Here is a 20,451-nt window from a genome sequence, read left to right on the forward strand (position 1 = left end):
CTCGGACCTTTCATTGTACTCGACGAGACCGAGAGTGGATTCCAGCTTCTCGGAAAGTGTTCCACGGGACGTCGGCGACAGAATTACCGGGAAATTCCGAGATGACCCCGCTTCATGTCTGGGCTGGCATTGTGGCGAAATGGACGACTCTGTTATGGCAAGTTGAAGAAGACACGGAGGATGATTGAGGAGTGAGTTGCACTTTGTCTGTTGTTCCAGTTTGAATGGGTGCTTTATACGTTGATGAACTCCTGAAGCATCAGGAAAGGTTGAGTCGTCTTCTTATGGAGAGGTTTTTGAAGTGAATGGAATACTAGAGATAAGATAACATTGCATTATTCAATGCAATGTTCAAAGGCGATGGGTATGATTCATTGAAAACCTTCTTTTATGACAATATTAGAGCTTGGTTCAATGTTTCATCGCAGAAATAGTCCTAAACTTTGTTATGAGTAACACTTTGATAGGTTTCAACGTGAGCTTATCGGTACCGAATGAAATTTTCACATCATCGAGTTCATTATGTCATGATTGGTTTCAAATGTTTGATATTCTTTGTTGTCATTATAGATCATTGATTTCCACGAAAAGGAACCAGGTTATATCTGCAAATGTTAAAAATGCTAACTTGCATCGTTAGATTCATGATATTAGATTTTACCCCACTCTGTATATAATAGGCCAATTAAGAAGTCCTCGGTCTCCATAGTGAAACACATTTTTTTGGCCAAATTCGATTTTATTATTCAACATAGTTGACTTCGAGGGCGATACAGCGATTATAGCGATCTTCCAGCTTTTCTATACCATTTTTGTAGTACGATTTGTCTTCGCTTCAAAATAGGCCTCAGTTCCGGCGATTACTTCTTTATTGGCGCCTAATTCCTTTCCAGCGAGTATTTTTTGAGGTCTGAGAACAGGAAAAAGTCGCTGGGAGCCAGATCTGCGGATATGGTGGGTGCAGAAGCAATTCGAAATCCAATTCATGCAATTTTGCCATTATTTTCATTGATTCGTGACACTGCATTTTCGTGATGAAACAACACCTTTTTTTCTTCAAATGGGGCCATTTTTTAACGATTTCATCCTTTAAACGACCCAATAACACTATATAACAATCGTTGTTGGTGGTCTGGCCCTTGGAGTCCAGAGTGAAATGATGGAGCCATGTTTCATCCATTGTCACATATCGACGCAAAAATTCGGGTTTATTGCACTCAAACAGCTTCAAAAACTGCTCAGAATCACATTGCTTTTGATCGATTGTGAGCTCGCGCGGCACACATTTTGCACACAGCTTTCTCATGTACAAATATTCCTGAATGATATGATGTACACGTTCAGATGATATCTTCACAATATCTGCTATCTCGATCAACTTCACTTTACGGTCATTCAAAATTATATTGTGAACTTTTTTGAATTTTTCGTCGGTGACAGCCTCTTTTGGGCGTCCACTGCGTTCGCCATCTCCGGTGCTCATTTCAGCACGTTTAAACTTAGAACACCAATCAATGATGGTTGATTTTACTGGTGCAGACCCCGTAAACTCTTCATCAAGCCAAGATTTTGCTTCAACTGTATTTTTTCTGTTCAAAAGGCAATATTTCACGCACGCGAAATTATTATTTTTCTTTCTTTTTTGGAATAACAAAAGTAGCTACACTCACAACGCAATATCTCACAAACTAATGGTCGGACTGCAGTCAGATTTTGACACATATCTTTTGAATGTTGGTACTAACGAAAAATCATATGGATTTATCACTAGCACCGTCATCTGTGCATCAGACCGGGGACTTCTCAATTGGCCTAATACTATTGTATTTACGAATTTTTGTTTAGTCTCAACAGCCACAAAATAGTAACAATGGGAATGATTCATATTTTTCTATTTCAGATGCACTTAATTTTTCCAAGGCTCGGTTCTATCATTTGGAAAATATCATCAACAAAAAGTTTTATGATCTAATAGTTCGTTTCAACTCTTGTCATAATCCAGTGCAATGTCGAGTATTGGCCGCCACGCTCTTGCGATTTCACCCAATTGGACATTCGGCTGTACGGTTACTGGAAACTACAAGTTTATCCCAACACGTCCGCTTATGCCAAAATGCCAGAAACTGATTTATTCTGCCAAATATGCACGCAAAGCGTTGTAGCTACCCACCAGATCATTCAAAAGACGAAGATGCAAAATCACAACGTGGAATTCTTTTGGGGGCAGCAGCTCGAATATAATAAATGCACTCCCCAAATCCCAAACCCCATAATATCGCTGGGTTGCTCGCCGCAATCTCCAACGATAATACGACAGGGTTCTTATTAACCGAAACGCTCAGACGCGCAAAAATATTCATCTCCTCCAACCCCCCAACGTACTAAATATGCCGAACGACCCCTACGCCCTAACGACTATAAGACACTCCCCGTTACCGAGAAAATAAAGGAGGAAAAAGTGTCGCGGGAGTTCTCACTCAAAATGTAAATAGGATCGCAAATTCGCCCCGATGCAGCATCCGTCCATATACACGCAACTGGATCGGATGTGGCGTTTGAAGTTTTACCGAGGTCGGCCGGGCGATCAGGATGCGTATTTCTATTTCCGTGCTTAGAGGTCCATAGTTTAGTTTCGAAATACGCATGATTTTGAAGAATTCAAATTTCCACTAAAACGGCGATGATAACACACAGCTTCAATGCTAGACAAGGGTGTAGATCTTTTTTTTTTCTTGGGGGGGAAGTGTTGGTAATCGAAAAATAATTTCTTTACAACAACGTTTTACTATATCTGTAATGTGGAAAAAAGGTTTTAATTACGAACTTTGAACCAAATTACTCAAAATATATTTTTATTACCAATTCCATTGTTCTAACCTTATACTAGGTTTTCCTAAACTGGAGTTACGAATGAAAATGAGAGATTCCTTGAGTAATTTTAAGAATAAAAAGTCCCATAAACTCGAGAATGCAAATGCTTTGTGTTCGAGATACAGGGTGTTTCTTGTATAGTCATACTTTTTAGTGATGATTGTTTATCGACTCTTAATTGATATTCGCTACAGAATAAATACCAAAACTTATAATCGATTTATTCATCACAGCTACTAACTCAATGATTATAATAATTTAAATTACTACAGAGCTATTTCATTTTTTTTTCTTGAAATCGATAGCAGATACGACAAAACTACATCAAACTAAAAAATGCAGTACTAGACCAGAGTATCTTTTTACATTTTTCTAGAGTACCATTGCTTCACCGAAAAATAGTTCTGAACGAAATAAGCGGGTACCATCCCAGAAAACATATGACCTTGTAGATTTGCATACAAAATAAGCATATAACAAGTTGAAATTTTACATTGGAATATCTATGCCAATTCAAGTCAAATATCTTGTGAAAGAAAGGTGCTATGAGAAAAAAAGTTGAACTTCAACAGCGTTATCTCAAAAACAAAGCGTAGGACTTTTTTTCTTGAAATGATCCGAGAAATTTGTCATTTTCATTAGTACCTCCCAGTATTTTTTCAATGGCACTATAAAATGTTGATTTTCAAAATCAAAAGAATAGCTATGACGAAAAAAAAAGAAGAACTAGAAACATCTTTTAATAAATAATTTATTAAAAAATTATTTCAAAGCCGTTTGATATTGAAGATCAAATTAACACAGTTTTGGTGGCATTTAGGGATCAACATGACCGAGCGCGTTTTCGGAAAAAAGATATCGCCTACTCGACACAGAAACGAAAATACGCAACCGGATCTGGATACACATTTTGAAATTTTATGACGTCGGCCGGTCGATCTGGACCAGAGAGTCCGGGAAGACGCAACGTAACCCGTATTTTTCCGGGATTTCGGTAGGGGGAGCGTGTGTGTTGCGTGTCGTTCTCGCCGAGAACCGGAAATGACGGGATAAAAAGCCTCGTAATTAGATGTCGCGTACCGAGGGCGACGTTTTTGGCGTCGAAGATAAAAGGAAACGTCGCCTTTTCGGAAGTTTTAGGGGATTTGGGCTCGATTCGAGATGATGTGTTGGGATTACGTTTCCCTAGAATGGGGTTGTGTATTTGGGTAACGTACGGAGTTACTATTTCAATCAATTTTCGTGTTCTGAAGTTCTCCGGATTTAGCACCGTTAGATTTTTTTGAATTGATAAATGTTTTTCTTTGAATGTGTTCAAAGAAAAAATCTAACGATGTTAAATCCGGAGACCTTGGAGGCTACCGAATATTTCAATTATCTGAAGTTCACAGATTATTAAATAGGCACTTAGTCGATTTGCCATGTGAAACTGATACATTTGATGATTTTTATAGTTTGATGAGAAATTCATAAATCATGTTATACAGGGTGTCCCGTAAAGATCACGTCAAACCGAGGGAGAATGTAGATCAGAGGATAACCCACCTGCTATGACAAAATTCCCATTATAAAAGTCTTACCGTTTTCGAGATATTTTTTTTTTTCGAAAATAATGAATTTTTGCCCCTTTTAATAGTTTTGTCCTTACGGTTGGTACAATTTTACATCTTTTTGGTTAATTTTTTCAGTAAAATATTGCTGAAGAATGATTTTAACGTTCACATTGAAAACATCCTCCCAACATTATGAGAAATATTTTTATTGGAAATTTTGGTAGTGGATTATTTTGTTCATGAAGTTTAGCCCATCGTAGTGGAAAAAAATGTACCGAGCTACTGCTGCACATTACACCAATAAATTGTCTATTTTATAGTGATTTCAAAGAGGTATCACACAAGTCATTTGTTATTCAAAGGAAAAAGATATGGCTGTTTTTATCCAAATGGGTACGTTTCTGACAAAATCAAGTTTGTCAATTCTGTTAAGAATTGACAAACTTGAAAAAATTTCCATTGCTGGTCAAATTGAAAATGGGCTTCAACAGTAACAATACTTAATTTCGTTGACGAAACCCTTAAGAACCTTGTGTCATTGAAGGACCTACTTCGTTTCGCTATTCGTAACCTATCAATATATCATGATTAAACAAATGTTTGTTTGAAAGACGTACTTCTTTTCTCCAATCCCCGATCCCATAATAACTGAAACATAAACAGATTGAGGTAAGCGTATATTTTTTCCGGAACGATTCCAAAAGTTCATTATCGAAAACAACGGAGCAAAAACAAACGTAAACTCTCAACGAAAACCCCGCGATTCGCAAACGAAATACCATCGGGTAAACTTCGCATACTTTTTTATCCAAAATTACTTCCTGCCCCATTCTAATATCTCGAAGTTATTTCAAGTAGCGATCCCTTTCGTTCTCCGACCGACAGCGAGCAGAAAAAAAAAGCGAGATCAAACGGTACAAACGCCGGCGCACACTCGCAGGAAAAAGCAAATAATTTCATTTTCCTCCGGGAAACTCGACCCCTATCCGGGATCCAAACATCCATATCATCCAGTTACCCAAATTCGGAAAAACATGTTTCGCCAATCCGGGCGCTCGCGACGCCCGAAGACATCGGATGAAACGAGGCGCAATAAATATTAAAACGGGAAGCGCCCCGGGCGCCAAGGGGGTAACAGAGGGCGTAAACTCAGTCAATCAGCGAGTTATTTACACATCTTGTAAAAACAATACTGCGTATTTGCGAAACAAAGTGGCGAATTTCGGGGCCGTGCAAACACGTAGACTCGGGAGGTTGGGAGGGGGGTGCGTAAAAAACGATCGGAAAGTTGACGCCCGGGGGGGCGCTTCCGAAGCGTTCGCTTTGAAAACGGGCCGTCGTTCGGAACGAACAACGCGGCTGATTCGATGTTTGACGCGAGATGTGGAATCAACTGTGCGCGCTCACTTATTTTATTCGGCCGTTATATGTCCCCCGAGCTATCGGATTTTTCACGATCGAATTGACGCGATTTGATGATTCCGTTCAGTTTCCGATCGAATTGGCCCGCGCATTGACGTTCCGGAGGGGTGCCTCGATTTTTCATGAATCAGGGGTACATGTGAAAACGAGAGATTTCTTGGATAATTATGAGAAAAAAATTCCTATAAATATGGGTTTTCAAACGCTTGGTTTTCGAGATACAGGGTGTTTATTTCTAGGACTTCGAAATGGTTCAATCTATTCCATTCATTTTCTCATAGGCGTACGTATAACTTTGCTTCCGCCGTTTTTTCAGAAATTTGAGGCATTACTGTAAAAAACTGGTTATACATTTATGATTCAAAGTGTTGTCCATCGCAGACCACTACTTTCTCCTATCTTTTTGCGTACGAATCCCGCGTTAAGAAAACTGATCATTTTTTTAAGAGATCCACGAATCGGTCCAATTTTTTTTTCATAAGACCGGAAATGCTGGTCAGCCATGCTGTGTGCCATTGATAGTCTGGAGAATACGGCAGGTAGGCAAGGATTTCCCATTCCAACGTTTCCTAGTATGTCTTGACCACTTTCGCAACATGCGGTCAAGCATCGTCATAATATAAAATCACTTTATCATGTCTTTCATTGTATTGCGATCGTTTGTCTTTCATGCTCGGCTCAAACACATTGATTGCGTTCGATAACGATCGCATGTGATCGTTTATGCGCTTGTGATTATCGTAATGAACCCATTTTTTGTCTCCAGTCACTATGCGATGCAGAAACCCCTTCCTTCCTTGCCTTGCAAGCAGCTGTTCATCAGCAAACAAACGCCGTTCAACATCTTTCAGCTTCAACTAGTACGGCACCCAATTTCCTTGTTTCTTAATCATTTCCATGACTTTCGGGCGTTTTAAAATGGCTTGTTGCATCACTTCCAATGAACCTGCCAATTCGTGTTGCATTTGACATGGGTCTTAATCAAGTAATGCCTCCAATTCTGGATCTTCGAAAACCTCCACTCTTTAACCGCCACGCTGGTCTTCGACGTCAAAATCACCGTTCTTTAAGCGTTGGAACCACTCTCGGCACGTACCTACTTTAACGTGTTTAATCGAGAATAACTTCATGATGCAGACACAAATCTACTAATATTTCGATGGTTTTATGCTCACAAATACCTGAGCTTATTGTATGACATCTACGATCTATTTATTCCGACTTACACTTACCGCTACAGTCATCTATTGCAAAACGGCGGAAGCACTGTTGTACACCTAATGAATGTAAGAGATTCGTACTCTGGACCTTAGTCTTTTCCTTAACTTGGAAGCTATAGCATTTTTTTTAATTTCAAGAAGATAATTATCAAAAGTTTGGAAACAATAGCTTTCTGTTGGTTTTTTGGTGAAATTTAATTCCATTTTGTGACGAATAAGTACGAAATAGAGTGTGTTACGATTTAATCATATTTCCATCAACTAGAGACCGAAACAATCAAGAACGAATTTGATTAGTCCAATAGCAAATTTCAAAAATTCATATTCAATAACGAACTGATATTTACTGTAATAAACCAAATTAATAAGACTTCCCATTCCGCTCAACTGAACTTAATAGTTACCTCACCTATCACAATCGTACACCGTATAAAATCCAGAAGAAACATACCGTTCCTCTCTAAACAACGCTCTATCTCCTCGCCTTGCATTGCCGCCGCCCGGCGCAAAACCAATGGAAGCATGAGATCCTATCTCCGTAAATTAACTCCACGTTTCGAGTCCACCTAGGGTTTTTTCTTCCCGGGGAATCAGCCGGTCAATTTCCACCTGGTCGAGGATAATGACGTTAAAACGAAAGTCCGATCGGTGTCGGCCTTTTCGATTGAGAAGAATGAAACCGATCGAGCCGCGTAGCGCATAGAGAAGGACGCGTCGTCAGCTACAAAGTAACGCACGTACGGTTCGTAGGAATTGCCGACCAGAGAAAAAGTCGTAGAATACAGAACCACGGGGTCATCGATAGAGTACGGTTTCCTGGCAATCGGGTTGGTACGAGGGAAGGCAGAGAATTAAGTTTCTCTAATTCTGTGGTTCAATCTGTCATACCTTGTAGAACGAAATCGTTCGAGAATATCTCAAATTCACACAGATTTCATGGTTACATTTTATTATTATATGTTGGTACTCTCCTGCCACGCATTCATCTATTTATCTGTCAAATTTGGGATACAGAAAACTGTTCTGCCAACCCAGATTTTTTAATTAAAAAATCACTGAATGATATTTATGGAAATATTCCAATAAAAATACTGTGAATTAGTAACAATAATGTATAATACTCTTGAAGAAGGCTCATTTTAACACTCGTTTGGCCAGTGGAAGAATATCAATGCCTTTTTCATTTGTATTATAAATAACTATTATCAAGAAGACGTCTGTAGTCATAGAAGTGTACAAAAAATCGATAATACACATTTCCAATTTTTAAACGAGAGTAAAAGTGGAATCAAACCCCACATCATGAACTGAAATTGATAAAGTCGATATTTTTCGAGGTTTGAGGGCAAAATTGAAGGATATGCGCTCAGAATTTCAATATTATACGTTCTACTGAACACACATCGTCAAAAGTCTTTGGCTTCCCCCTATTAACTTTCAACTTGTTGAATGTAACAACAATTTTTTGTATGTGGTATCTTCACTATCTTATCACATAAATGAAAGCAATAAACCAGCAAAAAATGTTTCTGGAGAATACAAGTATATTCGAAGTTAATCAGTTTTCAGCGAATAACCAGAGTTGCAATATTGAGAATATTTCGTGGAAAATGCCGGGATATCCAATTTCTCAGTTTAATCGACCAAGAATAGTAGCCCTACATCAAGAAGCTTAGTGGAACCACCACTTTTGAATATTCCAAAGAGTTCAGTAAGGCGCATAGTTGCCTTTTCCTGGAAACCGGCAGCGTTGCCCGGAGACCAAAGACTGTTCGACGCAGAGTAACATCTGTAAGGGAAGGTCATTATATCACCAATTTTACTCGAAGGAATCGAATGATATCTGTAACAGTCCTTCGAAGTCATTTTTTGAGGACCTATAGACGGGTAGTCTCAACCAGTACCATTAGGAGACGGTTGCAGCCCTCAAATTTGAGGGTAAGAAGAACTGAAAGAGTACCTCGGCTAACACCTGGTCAGAAACCTACAATCGGCAATGGGGATAACACCACCAAGACTAGCTTTTTCCACAATGGCGAGTCACATTCTGTTTACAAAGTGATAATTGGGAATAATTTCATTTATCAGGATGATAACGCCCCACCACACCGCACACGAAGCGTTCAGAACATTCTTCAAGAGAATAATATCCAGAAAATGAACTGGCCAGCAAACTCACCACACATGAATCCAATTCAGCACGTATGGGATTACTTAGAGAGAACTAAATCCAATCGCCAAAACCCATATTCAACTTTTCAGAAATTGAGTTCAGCCCTTCTGGAAGAATGGAACGATATGCCTGAAAAATCCATGACTTGATTCGTAGGATGCCTAGACGTATAATGCAGTTGACTGAAAGAAGAGGTTGTAATACGGACTATTGAATATAGATTGAGTTGTGGAATAACTATAATTAATCAATAATAAATATACAGAAAATTTAGATTTTTTTCCCATTTTACAAATTTGGTCCCATCCTGCATAAAGCAAAGAGTAACGAGCAAAAATTTTCTATGAAATATATTGCAATTGGAGTAGAAGAAAATATTCATCTCATTTCCAGAACATAGATTGTTTATTTCTTTAGAAACCTAGGGCAGCCAAGACCTTAGACGATGTGTCTATTTCAATGGAATCTACACAAGAGCAATCACATACATACATCTTCATACCGACAACTCTTGAATATTGTACTTTCTATTTCGCTTAATCGTTATACCACAACATAATGACTCAAACAACACCGGAGTAAGATAAAAACCATGAATACATCGACGAAGTATCAGTTCAAAAATGAGAAATAATAAACAGAATTCTCCCAAGCGATCTTCGCAATAATTCAGCATATGACGACTTCATATTACCAGCCTTGTAATCCCATGCCTAATCCCATCTTTAGAAGTCGGCTCTTCGCCGATGATAAACACTCGTGTGTTAACGTAGTCGAACTAGTTATGTAAAATCGACAAACACGATGTTTATGGATGGAATTATATCCCTGATGAGAGCAAATATATTTGTGGCATCGATCGATTTATGTCGCCAGCTGGAAATATGGATCGTGTCGCTCGTCGAGCCGATTCGATGAGCTGAAAGGTTTACACACACGTTAAATGCACAACACGCCATTACGATAGTTATTTATTGTTTGAACTTCTTCCATTCGATATGGTTATGTAATTCCGGTTGTGGCAAAGCAGGTTCCGAACAATTCAACAGTTGGTGTTCGACGAAAGACTATTCTACTTATATACAGAGTAGGCAAGAATACGTCGCTGTGAAGAGGTTGTTGTTGGCATCACACATTTTCGAATAAGCTGAACACTCTGCACTGGGTCTATCGAGAGACCTAAGCAGTAAAAAGTTTTGATTAGGAGTATTCGGGGCTAGCACCAGATGCTTATTATCGTTAGTCCGTTGTCCAAGTTTCTTTCAGGTAGAGATACTAGCAATCGAAAGATGTCTGGAAATCAACCTAACGAGAAACTTTTAGAAATTCAATAGATATAGCGATACATTCTGATAGTCAGGTTGCAATCAAAGCATTGAACTCAGGTATCCTCGATTCTAAGATAGTTTTGGAATGCCGAAGGAAACTCAATGAAATAGGCAAGAATACCATGGTCTGTTTAGTTTGCGTTTCAGGACTTAAAAGAACTAAATAGGCCAACACATTTTTCTGAAAAAAAGCACACACTCCTTTTATTGGCCCAGAACCTTTCTGTGGTATAGATAATTGTAACTACAAGGTAGAGTTTCAGGAGATGGAAAAAACCGAAAGAGAAATACTCTGGCGGAATCTTCTTGGGTTGAACCATGCCAAAAAGTTTCTTCGAAACTTTGAGACCGCTAGATCTGAGAAGAATCTGGATCTCAGCAAGAATATGCTACACCTTCTCACTGGGTTCCTTACAGTCACTTCATGGAAGTGACGAAAACTACAAATGCAGAATCTGCGGAGAGGAAGAGTACCTGTTGACAGAATGCCTTGCCATAGCTAGCCAACGTAAAAAATTCCATGGACAAGATACAAGAGATTTGTAGTAATAAGGATGTAAGTAAAGCCATCCTTGACATGGGGGTTCATCAAAACTCTGGAACTGGAGGTCGAGCTGTACACTACAACGACTAATGTCGAGTACAGCACAAAAGACCATAGGTAGCTGTGCAATCTCTTAAATCTAAATAAAAAAAGTTCTGATGACGTTGTTCAAAGCATGGTTTATTCGAATTTGTTCATTTATTTTCTGTATTTGGAAGAAACGAGGAAATAAATCATTCAAAAAACAAATATCACAACAAGTAATTATTCAAAACATAATCCTTTTGAAAACATACCATTTAGAACAACACAAAAACTAGCAGCTTATGGGAAAGTTAGTTTATCTCGTGATTATTTTATATAAACAAACAAAACTTCATATTTGCCGAATCCCCGATCAAAATTGAATAATTACAGACATCGTGACAACATCATGTGGAGATCATTTTAGGGAACGAGCGCTTAAACACATCGGCCTCTGATTTACCATCAACTGTTTCAAGAAAACAACAACTTCTCAATATAAATATCGAATATACCTGAAACAATATAATATAAAATATAAACGAAACACATTACTTAGTGAATTCTATCCTTACTTGATGACTCATTATCAAATGAAATCAAAACAAAATAATGTTCACGAATATTTGTAAAAATCATTTCGTTTTAATTTTATTTGAAACACATTATATCGTCCCAACATAATGAACGTCCAACTTGGTGAAAATCTGCATGTACCTTTAAGAACTACAAGAATGTGCACATCTATCCCTACCCATAAATCATAATGAAGACTTTGACGTCGAGAAAAAGACATCACCGAACCACTAATTGCAAGATCTAACGAACCCGACACAAAAACGTCCATAAGTAAAACATCAATTATCGATCAATAATTGTGAGTAACGACTGAAAAAAAAGAGCCATCGAGTTATAAAGCTTCATCAAGTCGATCGCATTCATCCGAAAGTCATAACTCACTGTACGCAGCGGATGGGCTACACATAGGTGGTGAAAAAGGAAAACGATCGCTGAAACGGAAACGGACTTGTATGCGATCCACGGTCCCATCGGATGAATGGCACAAATGAAGAGATAATGTGTGGAATAAATTCGAAATGAATCGAAAGCCAGTCGGCTCCTAGCCGATATTCATTATCTTCGAGATCGAATCGAAAAATAAGGCGGAGGACAGACGACAAGATCGCCCGTACGAGAAGTCTCCCGAATGAATTAGTTAGCGAGAGTCGCTGAAACTAGTTTAAGATACAAGATCTCAACACCTTCTTTCAGAATCTGAGTAGATACTCGGGCTTTGGTTGACATATTCAATTGAAAAATTCATTTCTTAATCTCTGATATTCTTTTCTCATATAACGGATCTGTCATCGATCTTGCCTTGATATTCACTCTCCTGTGTAATGAATCAAAATTTTAGATTTTTCATGAACCAATTCAGCTTCATTATATTCGAGCAGTAACTCAACACTAACCCGCGGTTGTTACTGCTCGCATTTCGTTTTTGTTTATCGGTCAACCCCGCTAACGAAAGACAGAGAGCGCCGATCTGATCCCTGAAGCACTCCAGCGCTCCGCAAGCCGTTCTCGTCTACTCATTGCCGTTTAATTCATTCCCAACACGATGGGCATTACCCGTTCAATCAGGCAATAATGACGGCGGTACTGTGTACAGGCACAATTAAACCCTCGCCTACTGGGATGTCGAACCGCGGTTTTACATCCGTCGCGCCCAAAAGCTCCCGATGCGAATTCATAAAAGAATGTTTAAGTGAAATTGCCTCTCGCTTTCAACGGACTTAACTGCCGCTACTGCGGCGGTAAAGACGCATTCGTGGTATGTGCGAGGTATGAGTTGAAGATGCGCCGAACGAAGTTATAGGCTAGTTTCATGATGGTTTTATTGGTCCCGTCTGTCTTTACTGTCAACTTTTTAACGGGTTTTCTTTATATTTTAGATCTATCTAATCAGCTGGTAAATCGGCAGATCTGCAAATTCCGGAGACGCGAAAGTTATTATGACAAGCGATCGAGAACCAAAACAAGGTCGCTCAGCTCCTAAGCAAATTGGCGACGATTATAAGGATTAATAATCTTCAAAATTTGTGTGAAATATTAATAATCTGCCAATCGTTTTGATATTGTGACCTTCAGTTAATCAAGATGATTTTTATTTCGGTTATTTTGGTCCTAATTATTCTTCAACTCGAATAGAAATGAACGAATCGGATCGAAATCGGAGATATCGGAACATTTCACTTCTATCGTTCTAAATTTGATATTCTGTATCCAATTCTTCTTCTATCGTCAAAATGAATGCAATTTGTAATTGATTTTCATAATTATTCTGCTTGAATTACAGAAAGAATATCAATTCGAAACGATTCCTATTCGATGGGTACATTTCTATTCGATCCATTTCATCTCTATTCGATTTGAAGTTCCAGAATAGGGTTAAATACTAAGCCTAAGAATTTGCTATTCAAACATTGAATTATAACAATCGCCTGATTCGTATTTGTGTTGTATTTCTTGATGAATAATGGGAAGTATATCCAAAAACGATTCACTCTATATCAAAAAGCAACCCCCACGATTCAACGAGATTGACTTTACATTAGTATCTCTAATTTTTCGAGTTATAGGCATTTAGAAACAAATTTCTGATAGAAAAAACATGATATCGATAATGAAACTCCTGTATTGACACTCACGGGCTGTCCTGGTCTCGCGCCTTCTGAATTATCGAAACGCAACATGCGCCGAGAGATTCAAACGTCGACTTGCCAATTCGCACAAGCTCGTTACAACTCATTCGACACATATTCGTGACCGTGACCATTACAACAGAATGGCACGACGAACATTCAATTAGAACTGAATTACCGCCATTTAATGGTATTGTTAACAGGCGGCTCATGACGTTTGTCGTATTCAAATGGAACGCGAAAAAGCATGAAGTTGGCAGCGCGAGAAGATAATTCCAATTAGCTCTAAGCACCTTCTTGGTGATGAGAAACAATTAAAATAGCCCTCAAGTATCGGTGCCCTGCCGATTCTTTCTGATGATGAACATAGGAAATGCATTAAATACGATCGGTGCAGATTATCGAGTGTGTATTTGTTGTGATGAGAATGAGAACAAGACAAAGAGCTGCTGCTACCATAATTTTATAATTGCATTATAGTGGAACAGGTTGAATAATAGTGGCTCACAAGTTCTATAAGAATTTAACTAATCGGAAACATAGATTCTTTGAACGAAAATCAGAAATATCGATAACATGCCAAGGTTTTCCTCCACTCACTTATGTTTAACGAACGTTCAATTCAGATTGTATGTCTCGACTTGACGATCACCGTGAATTCTTTATGCAAAACTAATTATTTACAAATCGACTGTTCCTTAAGACAATTTCTGAGAAATGAATTTCTTCACAATCAAAATCAGCCATTAAAAGTTCCTTAGCAAGAATAATTAATGCGGAATAAAAATAGGTTCATGACTTTGTGAGAGAATCTGCAAACAACCAACGATTTCCTAGAGTATCTAGTGACGGTTACAAGAAATTCTGACTATAGCTTATTTTCATACATCTCCTTCTGTTGAGGGAAAATGAATACATCCATCACACCAGTTCGAAGAAAAATTTCAAACTAAATAAAATTTTCAGCGAAACCTGAAAAATCGATGAATTTTGACATCCTCCAATACTTGATGGTGTGAATGAAAGCAAACACCCTTCAAAATTCTTCCCACGTGCATACTTCCGTCAAATTCCCTCAACTAAAGAGAAGAAATCTCATATGAAATCCTCCTCTCGGCCCCACTCTCCGCGGCGGAAATTGATACAATACAGAACGATCCTGGAACAATCGCGTTCCAGGAACCGAAACGTCCCACTCGGGCGAAAAGTTATATCCTTGGGGACGGCTTTCGGCCGCGTCGGCCTTCGACAAAGCTCAATATTCTCCGGGAAGGAATGAAGAGAAATGGGACGTGATGCACTACGATATTCCGTTTGCGAGATAGCCGCCGATCGTAAATAACATGTAAAATGATGCCCCCGCATGACAATCGGTCGACCGCGGAACTACGTAGGTCGCAACAACGTATCGACGTATGTATATACCGGACGCTGGGCTTACGTACGAACGTATAGTTTTTCACAGCAGGATATCAGAGTATATCTGCTGATATCTATCGTTCGGGTTCTATTGTGCTTTTGATTTCTTCAGGTTGTGGTCTTTCAGGCTAAAAAACTTCAAGATGATTTCTCACGTCTAATCTCGCGTCTAATAAGGATACTTAATATATAGCCAAAGCTCCACTGAAAGTGTTAGCAAATGCCAACTGAGTGAATATGTTATAGATACTAGGAAACATTATTTAAGGCGATAAACCAACCGATAGAGTTACAAAAGGGGTATCTAGAACATCCCCCATCAGAGAAAAAACTTTCTATGGACTTGGAAAAAAACACCAGAGGAAAGCAGTTTACTTATTAGGAATGAGAGTTCCTACTGGAGCAATATACCCGAACATGCGTAAGCGACAAAAATGTCAAGCTGCTGCCACGAGCTGCGTTTGAATATTTGTAGAACTGTTGACAGAGCATTGTTGGTATAAGACTCTTTATACCGCATGATCCTGTCGGCAGATGAAATAAATTGACTTCAAAATATGTCGAGGAAATAACAGCAAATGTTTAGAACTGACCAGCCTATGAAACACTTCTGGGCAAACAAATCCTTGCAAAATGTAGCCAAGACTCAAATAGACGTTTAACACCCACTAAAATATAAGAAAAATATGATGAGACACATTCGGACAATAAGACATTTTCGTAATGAAAATAAGAAAACAGCAAAATAATTCATTTAAAAAAAACAAAGATCATGGTAATCTCGAAGAACACCATGGTTCAGGGGGCTAGTGCCTAGAGAAAGTTAACAGAATCAAATAAATACTGGGGAAGCTGGATAACTGATAGTCGAGATTAAGAATGATAATAATAATAATGTCTTTATTTCACTAGAAATCTTCAGAGAAATTGCTCCTAAAGGTGCTCTACCACTTAACCCTCGTAGAATAAGATTTGATTGATCAGCATTCGAGCGAATAGACGTTACCCATCCTTGGACATGAAAATGCGTCATCGAATGATTAAAGGGCCGTTTTTATGATATGGAAACCTGTACAGTCAAGTTGGAAACTCTCAGGCGAATCCAAAAATTTTAAATGTGGGTCTTTTGCAAGATACTCATAATTTCTTGGACTGATATAAAGTTTCGAATAAGAGGGTACTAGATACTGCAAATGCGGATGGGAGCTTTTACCATACATTTAGAAACGGAAAATGGCCTACATCAGAAACTTGTTGAAGGTTGATCAGTATCAACTGCTTCAGTTGATCATAAAAGGAAAAATGAAGGAAAAATGGGGTTCAATAAAGAGACAACACTGGATGAAGAATGTAAGAGACTGGAAAGGGATAAATTTCAAACGTTATTTCACACCACTCAGAAGAGAAACAAATTTGCGAATTGCCTATGATTATTACCAATCTTCACAAGAAGAGGCACTTATAGAAGAAGAATGATTAATTATTCAACATTCAATTCAGAATCTCACGAACGAAGTAGAATCTATCCATAATTATTATCGAAAGATACATCTAGTAATTGAGGCCGAATTACCTGCACTTACGTTTTGTTGTAAAACTTTATGAAAAGTAAAAGAAAAGCGGTTTTATTACAGAATCTTACAAAACTCTGATATCAAAAACAATTCTCTCCTCGGAAAATATTACAAGATTCACTTCAACAACTTCAACACCTCAAAAACTTAAACCGAACAGTTTTCAACGAATTGGTTCTCATTCGAGACACAACCTATCTAGTCGACTTAACCTCTTCATCCCAATACCTTCATGTGTGTTTATACAGAAAATCATCTCCCATTTTTCGACGACGTTATCCGGATAATTCCCAACAACGTCTCGACGAACAACCATTGTTCTCCGACGCGGTATCTTCGCAGCATCTCCCAGTATCGTCTATTATGGAGCATGAATTCACGAAATTACAGTGCATCGCCCCAGTTAAGCCGCAATAAAGACATCAGATACGTTCCCGCCGTCGCTTTTCACTCAGAGGTGCCAACTGATCGGGAAACGCCTAATACCCGGCATCTAAATAATGACACCCCTCGCAGGGACGTTCGTGCGACGGGGCCGAGCAGGATCGGGCGGGATCCTCCGGCCCGCGGCGGGATCGCCGATACGCCATCTATCGCGTTCTTCTCAAATTACACGCCCAGCGCCGCCTCGTCGTGACCGCCCGCGTTTTCGTGCGGTTTTTTTCGCCCGCCGGCCCGTCCGGGAAACGAGAGATGGAGATGAAGATGGTCGCGGATGGCCGTTTCCTCCTCGAGATTCCGAAGGGGGCAGTTCATGGGCCCGTGCACGAGTTCAAATTCTCGGTTTTGCTCCATTAATCAGATGGTCAGATTCGTAGAAAGGAAGTGTTCGATAATCTGATAAGGGGACAAATTGGAGACTCAATCGAAGTCACTTTCCGAGTAGCAACTCTTTTCGTCAAGTCGAAACTACTAAGATGAAGTCAATTTTTTTTCGTATATAGCTCATTCACTTTCCTGTCTATATCATCCCCTTAAAGAGAGCAGCTTAACCCCTTTCTAGGCTTTCATTACTCTCTCGAATATTTTCTGTTCTTCGAAAATGAAAGCTTCGACAATCCTTCCCTTAACAACAGAAGGCCAACAAAAGAGATAAGGAATCCAAATCGCTGTCTGTCATGAATCTAGGTATCACCATTTTTTAAATCCTTCATTTACTTTTCGACTTACTACTGTTCCTTTTGGATAATCAAGTCTTCATTGCCAAAGTACTGAGTTAATATCAGATTATTTGGTTGACGAAAGAAGTAGAACAAAAATTCAGTAGAACGCTATATTCAGCTATGTAGAAATGATGTCAACCATGTATATCTAATGAAAGAGTCTTGACTTGGCCGAGCTGGCTGGTGGGTTGAAACTGAAACAAGAAGAGCCAACGAAAACCATAGACCTTTCTGCCTAGATATAATTAATTATCTCTATTCTAATAGCAGTAACTTTCTGAGGAAATTAATAACAAGGAGGAGGATACGCTATGATATATGCAGCTTTTTTTTCGGCAGCATCCTAATTCAACTCCTCCAACTATGTTTTTTCTGAAAAAAATGATAACCAGAAAGGAGCAACTCACCTCATTAAAACTACTTTCGATAATCTTGAGATTCAAAGCAATGAAAAACTGATGATCGTTGGGTCTCTTCTAAGAGTGCTACCTTAAGAAGCGATTCAGGACATAAGTTCATAAAAAAATCCAACTAATTTCTCAGTGTTCTATCCCCCCGTTAAATATTGTTTCCGGCTGACTTTGTATATGCTTTCAAAGTAATTTCCCCACATCTAGTATATGTTAAGTGCAGCCTACCAAGTACCTATAAGCAATTATGCACCTTCGAGTTGTTCCAACACAATATGGCACGTATCTAATTACAACGCACTCTCCCCCAACAAAAGATCCGCCCTTGAACGTTTAATAACTCAATTCTCCTATAAAACCACCCTATTCAATCCGCAAACAAGTTATCAATTCTGACGAAGCCTCATAATACTACCGAGAATCGCTGAGGTCTGAAAAACTTAATTCTCAATTCTCGACAATTCCATTACGACGTTCCCTGGCTTTTTCTGCACGGACGATGAAGATGTTCAGACGGGCAACAACACAACGTTTTGTGTATCGTCGATTTTTTACATGTTACTCTTTTCAAGTGAGTAGAGCTTTTAATCGTCATTGTTGTTACTTGAGCACGTCTGCAATGATTATGTAGTTTTCTGATGGCGGGTTTCTAAGAATTCTTCATGCGGATTCATAGAAAAATCACTATAATCAGTAATTTAATTTTAAGTTCATTGTGAGGGTTCGATGGCTTCCATACTGGTTTTATGAGCTGATTTAGAAGACTGAGAGGTATACTGAAATTTTCGAGAAAAAACACCGGAGTTAATCATCGAATCTACGAAGAAAACCCTTCCAATTTAACCCATCTTAAAATACTGAATAAATCACAATACAAGACATGATCGAAGTATGCGACTTGTAAACATCAATTCATACGTCTCTTTTCTTGCAGGTGCGCTGACCAGATCCCAGTTCCCAGTATTTACCATCTACGCACAGAAGAGCTGTTTGGGAATAAAGCCATGCGAGAGGGCTTGGTGCATAGACCGCGTGCAGAACCACAAGCTTAGCGGATACACCAAGAACAAACATCAGGTGTCTTCACGTCAAGAATGTCTGGAGCTGTGTTTGGGAGAGAATGAATTTGCATGCAGGTGAGTTGTCGAACATTTTATAATGAATCGCTACAATTCTTCTGATCAGAGCAATTGACTGAAAAAAAAATGCTACGAGAGAATGACAGAGTACATAGATTACGCCTAGAGATTCTCCTGATCTGACTTTCGAGCCTCGGACAGGAATATATATTTTGCGGTTTCGAAGGACCGTCCAACTATTCACTTTCGGGTAAAAAATCAATCAATGTGACTAATAACATTGACGTTTTATCTGTACTCAATCTCATAACTCGCAACATGCACAGATCTTTTGAAAGGTCTAACAGCCGTTAAGGTGTCTGAGATGAAATACAAATATTGAGAAATTTATCCTGCCTATGGAGTTTGATTGAAAAAAGACAGTGTACGAAAAGATGATTCAAGATTGAGGATGATGAAATTTATATGAAATAGTGGATCTTGTTGAAAAGGGCAACCATTTTAGCATTCCTAATAGCAATTTGGAGTACAAGTCTTAAATGATGAGTTGATCAACATACCTGATGAACAACTTCAAAAGTCTTCAGTGGATTGGAAAAAGTTGAAGCGCTTTTTGCATAATTGTTATTTGCTTTTGTTTTTTGATGCTACACAAACCGTACACTTCTTTCATTGCGTTGCAGTAATAGAATTATTGCAGCATCTTCTTCAGTAGCATTTACATAATTCAGGATCCAAATAATCTGAACTGAAAGTGTGTATAGTTCCACGGAGGCCGTCAGGTCTTCGATCGTCAAATCCCTATCTTCAGATTCTGATCATCAGGTCAAATCGACAGCTTTGGATCGAGAGGTTGTCCTTGCCATGAGTTCATGACCTTCAAGATTAAATGTTCGAGAGATTTTATTTTTATAGGAAGATTGGGTTGTATGAAAAATGGGATTTTCCACGAAAACTCAAATTAAA

General features: G+C 38.7%; 1 protein-coding gene across 2 annotated transcripts in view; it reads left to right on the forward strand.

Annotated features, from left to right (window-relative positions):
- LOC123670822 overlaps positions 1–20,451 on the forward strand; it is a 290,673-nt gene that overhangs the window by 197,234 nt on the left and 72,988 nt on the right. For both annotated transcript variants that reach the window (XM_045604384.1, XM_045604383.1), the window contains exon 6: positions 19,341–19,542. In XM_045604384.1, the coding sequence (XP_045460340.1) occupies positions 19,341–19,542 (202 nt within the window). The remainder of the gene's footprint in view (positions 1–19,340; positions 19,543–20,451) is intronic.

Source organism: Harmonia axyridis, chromosome 1, assembly GCF_914767665.1.
Source record: "Harmonia axyridis chromosome 1, icHarAxyr1.1, whole genome shotgun sequence".
In the NCBI taxonomy this organism is placed as follows: domain Eukaryota; kingdom Metazoa; phylum Arthropoda; class Insecta; order Coleoptera; family Coccinellidae; genus Harmonia; species Harmonia axyridis.